General features: G+C 39.5%; 1 protein-coding gene across 1 annotated transcript in view; it reads right to left on the minus strand.

Moving 5' to 3' along the window:
- Positions 1-1476: 1476 nt before the first annotated feature.
- LOC121328348 (piggyBac transposable element-derived protein 4-like) overlaps positions 1477-6524 on the minus strand; it is a 5925-nt gene continuing 877 nt past the window's right edge. The window contains exons 1-3 of the mRNA XM_041272964.1: positions 6071-6524; positions 5177-5411; positions 1477-3818 (exon numbers count right to left, since the gene is read on the minus strand). The exon at positions 6071-6524 is cut by the window's right edge and continues 877 nt beyond it. Of these exons, the coding sequence (XP_041128898.1) occupies positions 2044-3818; positions 5177-5288 (1887 nt within the window). The 5' untranslated portion in view covers positions 5289-5411; positions 6071-6524 and the 3' untranslated portion in view covers positions 1477-2043. The remainder of the gene's footprint in view (positions 3819-5176; positions 5412-6070) is intronic.

A 6524-nucleotide genomic window follows, 5' to 3' on the forward strand; every position in this document is an offset into this window, starting at 1 on the left:
ATCTTTCTAATAAAATAACCTCATGAAAAAAATATAAGCTAACCTTAAGAAGAGAAATTTCAGACGCTACCCTTCTTGGCTGCAGTCAATCCAGCAAGCAACAAGCGTTTTGACATTCTGTGACTTTCAAGTTGAGAATCATCACCCAGAAGGAGTACTCCTGGGCACAACGGCACCCGAACAACAATCAGACCAGACAGTACTAACACTACAAATTTCCAGAGGGGCTGGACCTTGGGGCACTCCCAGAACATATGAAGATACGTGCCAACTGCATCATGTGTACACCCATGACAGAGGGGGTCTCCCAATATTTTCATTTGGTATCTTCTATGGGGGGTTGCATAAGCTCTATGGGCAAATTTAAAATGTATTAATTGATGTGCCAAATTTCTTGAGGATGTAAAAATATTATCCCATATTTGTTTCCAGTCTGGAGTAAAATCAGATGTTGCTAACTCTCTATTCCATCTGCAGATAATTGGTAGGGGATCTGTTTTATAGAAAATAAAATATTTGTAAAGCATAGAGACCAAGCCTCTGTGTGGGCGTAACAGAGAAAAGAACTGTGCCATAGGGTGATTGAGCAAAGTCGAGTTCCACGAGAGTGACCGATCCCCTCAGAGCCTGAGATACAGAAAGTATGAAAAACCAGGGAGTGATAATGTTTCCTGAAGGTCCTGAAATGTGTGCAGGCCAGAATCATTGAAAATGTCACCTAAAACACAAATATTTTTATTAGCCCAGACAGCATAGACAAAGGGTTGATTACCTGTTAGCAGAAATAAGTTGTTCCAAATCAGGGAAAGTTTATGTAGTTTAGCATTCATTCCAAAGAAGCTATTAACTCTTCTCCATATCCCTAGCGTGTTAGTAATAATAGTTCCCATACGTAGAGAGACATAACCCTGCTTAAGGCCACTAAATGAGAGATCTTGGAGTCTAATTGGTTTTGCTATGTTGGCCTCAATAGGGCGCCAAGAAGCTGAAAATTCAGGATCAAGCCAGGCTTTTAGAGATCAAAGTTGGAAAGCCGATTAATAAAATTTAAAATTTGGTAATACCATCCCGCCTAGTGCTTTCGAACAATGCAAGGTAGCCAGCCTGATTCTAGGACACTTGCTGTTCCAGATAAATTTAGAGCATGTTGAGTTAATATCTTCAATGTATCCAGGGGGAACAGTGTGTATTGGTTGTTAAGGGGCGGGACAATGTCAGTGTGGCAGTTCAATCCAAGAGTGTGACGTAGATGTTTTTCTCCACCAAAAATGACCTCAGAATATCAGTTTGATTTCTGTAAAAACTACAATATATCCTACTCTTTTTTTTTTTTTTTTCACTGTAACTTGCTTGTTTGTAATTTATCTGCAAGATATTAAATCTTCTCATACTAGATAGTAAGAACATTGTTTTTATTTGTACAGGATTGAATACGGGAATTACAATTGAACTAAAAACAAAACCACCTCTAAGAACTTCATAAAATAAAATGTGCTTACCTTGTGTGTGTACATTAGTTTGTAATATAATTGCTAGATTGAGGCTCCTGTCTCTTCAGGGGCGTTACATATATGTACATAGTCAGTGCTGCACATTTATTTGTTTACTGTCTGTTTTTTTTTTTAGTAGGGGAAGAAAAAAATTACCTTAGTCTTTCTTTATTGATAGAGGCGTTTATTTGAGGGCGGACCTTATTATAAAGCTGATATATCACTGCGACGTCAATATGAGGGCGTCTTTAATTCGACGGCGGCACCAAATTGAAGTAATACAGTATATAAAATCAGGACGATTCATAATCAGAGGCACAGTCGCAATTCAAGGTCTTGTTTAAATGTAAAGCAAATTGTAAAATTGTTGAGATACTTGTGTTGGAATACTGTTTCAAAATTGCATAATGCAACAAAAATAATATATTGAAAGTGTTAATGCGTCGCCAAAAGTTTCTCACCGATAACTTTCTCAGTCAATATAGCAAGTTTTTCAGTATCTAAAAAGCTTAGAGGGAAGGCTGGTTACCAGTGACCGATCCCCTCAGAGCAACTATACTGAGCATGGGCTGTCATATATCTTCTGTGTGTGGCAGATTTGGTGACATGGTAGAACACACAGTGGAACAGTACATTTATCACACATGTATCTGGTCTCTCTTGCCCCAGCTCGGTCTCCTCTCTTGATTTTCTGTCCACTGATTTTAGCAGCAAAACGCACTTTTGCAGAGCACACCCGACACACTCTGTAAGACTTTTGCTTCTTGGCAGTGGGTGGGATTTGGACTAGGTAGTGGGCGTCTACAGCCTCTAAACGGGTTGGTGGATCACTGTGAGAGAACCTCGTTGATATGGTCACTTCCTTCCAATGTTTAATGATCTCACTAGTGAGCTTGACCCTGAAATTGTAATCAGTGAGATTCCCCCCATTCTTCATAAACAGAATATAACTGTTGGTAATTGTCATATCCAGCACTTGGAAAAAGAGCCTGATGTACCACTTTCGGTTTTGGTTTATCACAGCATAGGTTTTTAAAATCTGATCGCTCCCGTTGCCACTTCTGATGTTTTTATTGAAATTGAGCACACACTTTGGCTTCACCAGCCTTTCACCTGTTCTCCAGTTGGTCCTTTGTGTTTGCTGTACTGAAAGGTCATGGATGGCTGTAAGCATGAAGATCTCCTTTTTACCTTGCCAGTGTACAACATGAAGTTTGGGCTCTGTGTCGCTCACCCAGGATTCACCCTGTCCTTTGTGAAGTTTCTGAAGTTTGCAGTCCAGGGGCATGTTCTTTTTGTTTGGAAGTACTGTGCCACAGGCATCTACTCCCATCCTTTGAAGCTCAAAAAACAAGTCTGGAGAGCAATGTGAATGATCCATCCAAAGGGTGTACCCACTATTTTCCAAACCATGCAGGAGGTTGGAAACAATCTTTTGGGACTTCAGTGCACCACCAGCAGTATCCTTTCCTGAATACACCTTATAATTCCATATGTAGCCACTCTTTCCGGTGCCAGATTCACACACAGTGTAACTTTTTATGCCAAACTGTGATTTATATTTAAATGCCTTTAGTGCTAGCCTTCCCTTGTGCAACATAACTGCTTCATCAATACAAATGTTACGTTGCGGAATGTAAACCTCCCTGAATCTCTGTCCAATGTATTCCAGTAATGGATAGACCTTCCAAAGTTTACCAGCCTCCCTGGCAGCAGGGTCATGGTTGTCAACAAAGTGTAAGTTTTTAGCAATGTCTGTGAAACGCTTACGCAGCATAATATGGTGGAAAGCAGGCGTCTGCGTTAAAAATTCTGTAGTCCAATAATCACCAATAGATGGTTTTGGAATGATGCCTGTAACAATAAACAGGCCAAGAAAACACCAGAGCTCGTTCATTGTAATGGCCTGGAACTCTGGTGTTGACATTGCTGGTGGGTTTTCTGCTGCATATTTGTTGGTCTGTTGTAAAATCATGGCCATTAGGTCATCTGTGAAGAACAGAGAGAAATAGGAAAGTGGTGAGTTTTTGTCTGCAACTTCGCAGGTCATGCCAGGAGTCCTATTAAAATGAAAAGGTGCTAGCAGTTGTGTTTGTCCAGGTAATTCCTTTTTCCAGGTCAATTTATTTCCAGGTTGCCCGCTCTTCCCTGTTCCACAGGGCTTCTCATCTTCCGTACTGCTGTCTGTAAAGGCCTCTGTAGAGGAGCTTTCCAGTCCATCCTCTTGAGCACAGTCCTCATCACTGCAGGAGAAGGACTCAGACTCTCCAGAATCGGAATACAACATAGTTTCCTTATCCTGTAACCAATGGCTTGTCCTAGCTGTACCTAGAAGCACAAAAAATATATTTTGATTATATTTTTATAGTTTTAACCTTCATGACCTTAAGGTTCTCTCTTGTTATAAATTAATAGTTGGAGCCATCAACATAACAAAGGTCAGTAGTGTATCAGATAGGTTTGCAGCCTCCACTAACTATGTTTGATTCCCATAGTGGTCTTTGGGTTGTCACCATAAATTCTATGTTGCTAGTCCTTTCTTACTTATGTAACTATGGCATTCAATCAATAAATTGCACCCAACATTGTATGGATACAGTTAAACCCTTTGCATACCTGCCAGACTTGTTTGCTTTTAAGGCAGTGTCTTTGATTGGTGATGCAGCTGTCACTCAGACCCACATTCTTAGATCATCTGCACAGAGGGTTTTTTTTTTTTTGTTCAGCCCAACAAAAACTTTATTTGTATATTCTATTTCAAAAGACAACAAAAGCATCTAATACATGTAACTAAGTCTTTGTGTGATATTCTAAACTTTATTTGGAAGTATATGCACATAACATTACATGTACAGTAATGTCTTCTTTACTGTATATATTTGGTTTACGGTTATGAAACAAATTTATTTATACACCCTTTTTCCTGGATAACTGGACTGGCACATGGAGGGTAGTCCAGTGGGGACAGTTTGCACAGCCTGAACAGAGAGTGGGAGAAAACTCTGGGTTAGCTGTAGCTTTGGTGTTGTTTCATCTTATTGTTTTTTGTTCAACTCTTTGATTTTTTCCTGTGTTTGTGTGTTATTTGTGAATAAATTGCACCAAGGCACTTTAACCTGCAGTTCCTGGTCTGGGATTTGCTATTTCTGCCTCTGACCTGCCTTGACCGTCTGTCACTATGCCACAATATATGATTTTAAAATCGCCAAGTGCATAAATAATTTTGGTAGCCACAGAATATACTGCATAAACCTGAAATAAAATACAATTCGATTTTATCTAGTACAAACGTCTACAGTTTCATCGGATTTAAATACCAAATTTGATTTAACAATTGCTCCTGTAGACTAAAGACAATTTGAAACAAAATAAAGGATGGCAACATTTACTTTGTAAGCCTACATTACCGTTTAGACAGAAAAATGTGTGTTACTTCCACTAACTTTACTGAGCTCAATACACAAAGCAGAAACAGTCATTCTGGTAAACGCTAACTTACATGTAACTAAAATGAGTCAGATTTATCAGGGACTGAATCAAACATGGTTCCCTACTGCTCTAAAAAATTGGTCATCTCTAAATATGTTCTGCATGGAAAAAGCGGAAAACATTGCAAATGTACCTTGCCAGTGAGAGAAAAACTGTTTTCCTCTGTCTAACTGTGTTAATTAAGCGGTTTTACTTACTTGGTACATCAGTGATGGAAGTTATCCTTTGTCTGTCCTGTTTAATGTGCCAGGATCGTCCCTCCTCGTGAATAAAGGTGTGAATGCCTGTGTTCTCATCCTGCGAATCCATTATTTTCTTCCGAATCTTCTGTTACAACGTACTCAAATTCCAGTGCAGAGACCTCTTTAATGTGGGTGGATTCTTGCTCAGGGACCTCTACTTTAATGTGGACAGCACTTCCCTTTTTTGCACCTATACAAAGAACAACATTTGTGACGTTTGTTGCAATTAATCTGGGTCTGGCTACTGTTGCTCCAAGCACTAGGTAGCAATATCAGAGATGGAAATAAGGCTTAGAGTGCATAGCAGTGTCACCCATTCCAGGTTTTACTATGAGCTTGATAAGTGTGTATAGGTAACACTCAGGTGTGTCTTCTTAAATTCAAAACCAGGAATGGATCAAACTGCTACGCAATGACAGTCTAATTTCCATTCCTGGAAAGTCAATATTTCTTTATCTAGCTTTGGACTTGCCTGGCAAATCCTAACTGCTCTACTTCATTATTATATTCAGAGCATATGACAATGTAACTTTTCAACTCTGCTGGCACCATAAACATATCTATTGGGTTGCATAAAAGTGGAACATAGTGATGCAAAGGAAAATGTTCCACAGCAAGACCTATTAAAGCCCTTAACTATACGAAAACAATCTATTAGCATAAAATTACTAAGCTAAAAAATTACAAAAAATAAATCAAGGTAACAACATTACCGGTTTTAATAATGTAGAATGGTATTCTAGACAAATTCCCATGATCAACCCTCCCCTCTCCTCGAAGTGATCCTATAGAACTGGTATATTACTATCACTCTATATATGCAACAGCTATTCAAACTGTAAAGTTTACCTGTTCTTCCCCATACCGCACCGCTTACAGTTGTGGCGTAGATCAGTACGTTGTCTTGTGGATTTGTTTGGTTTTCATCTCCCTGAATTACCAAGCTTTTCTGTTTGGTATCTTCAAGCGATCTTGAAGAATCGTAGTTCTCAGTTGGCACACAGTGATGCACCGAGGCACCGTTCTCAGATGTGAGGAAAGCAGCCGTTGTTATGCCCCGGTTCGCTTCGGTTGTTTACCTGGAGTTCCTTACAGACGGATGTTGATTTAAACTCGGTCTCTGCCTGTTCCAGTCGGGTCCACATGGTTAACTTTTCAGCAACTCTTACCTCAAAATCGTGAAATTTGTTGTCAAACAGTTTTGTTATTTCACATAAAGCCCTCTCCACGGCCGTTTTAATGCCCTCTTCTATGGTGGAGTTCAGTTGCTTCTTAGATAGGGAAGCATCAGAACTGCTGTTCA

This window comes from Polyodon spathula, chromosome 16 (genome assembly GCF_017654505.1).
Source record: "Polyodon spathula isolate WHYD16114869_AA chromosome 16, ASM1765450v1, whole genome shotgun sequence".
Taxonomy (NCBI): Eukaryota; Metazoa; Chordata; class Actinopteri; order Acipenseriformes; family Polyodontidae; genus Polyodon; species Polyodon spathula.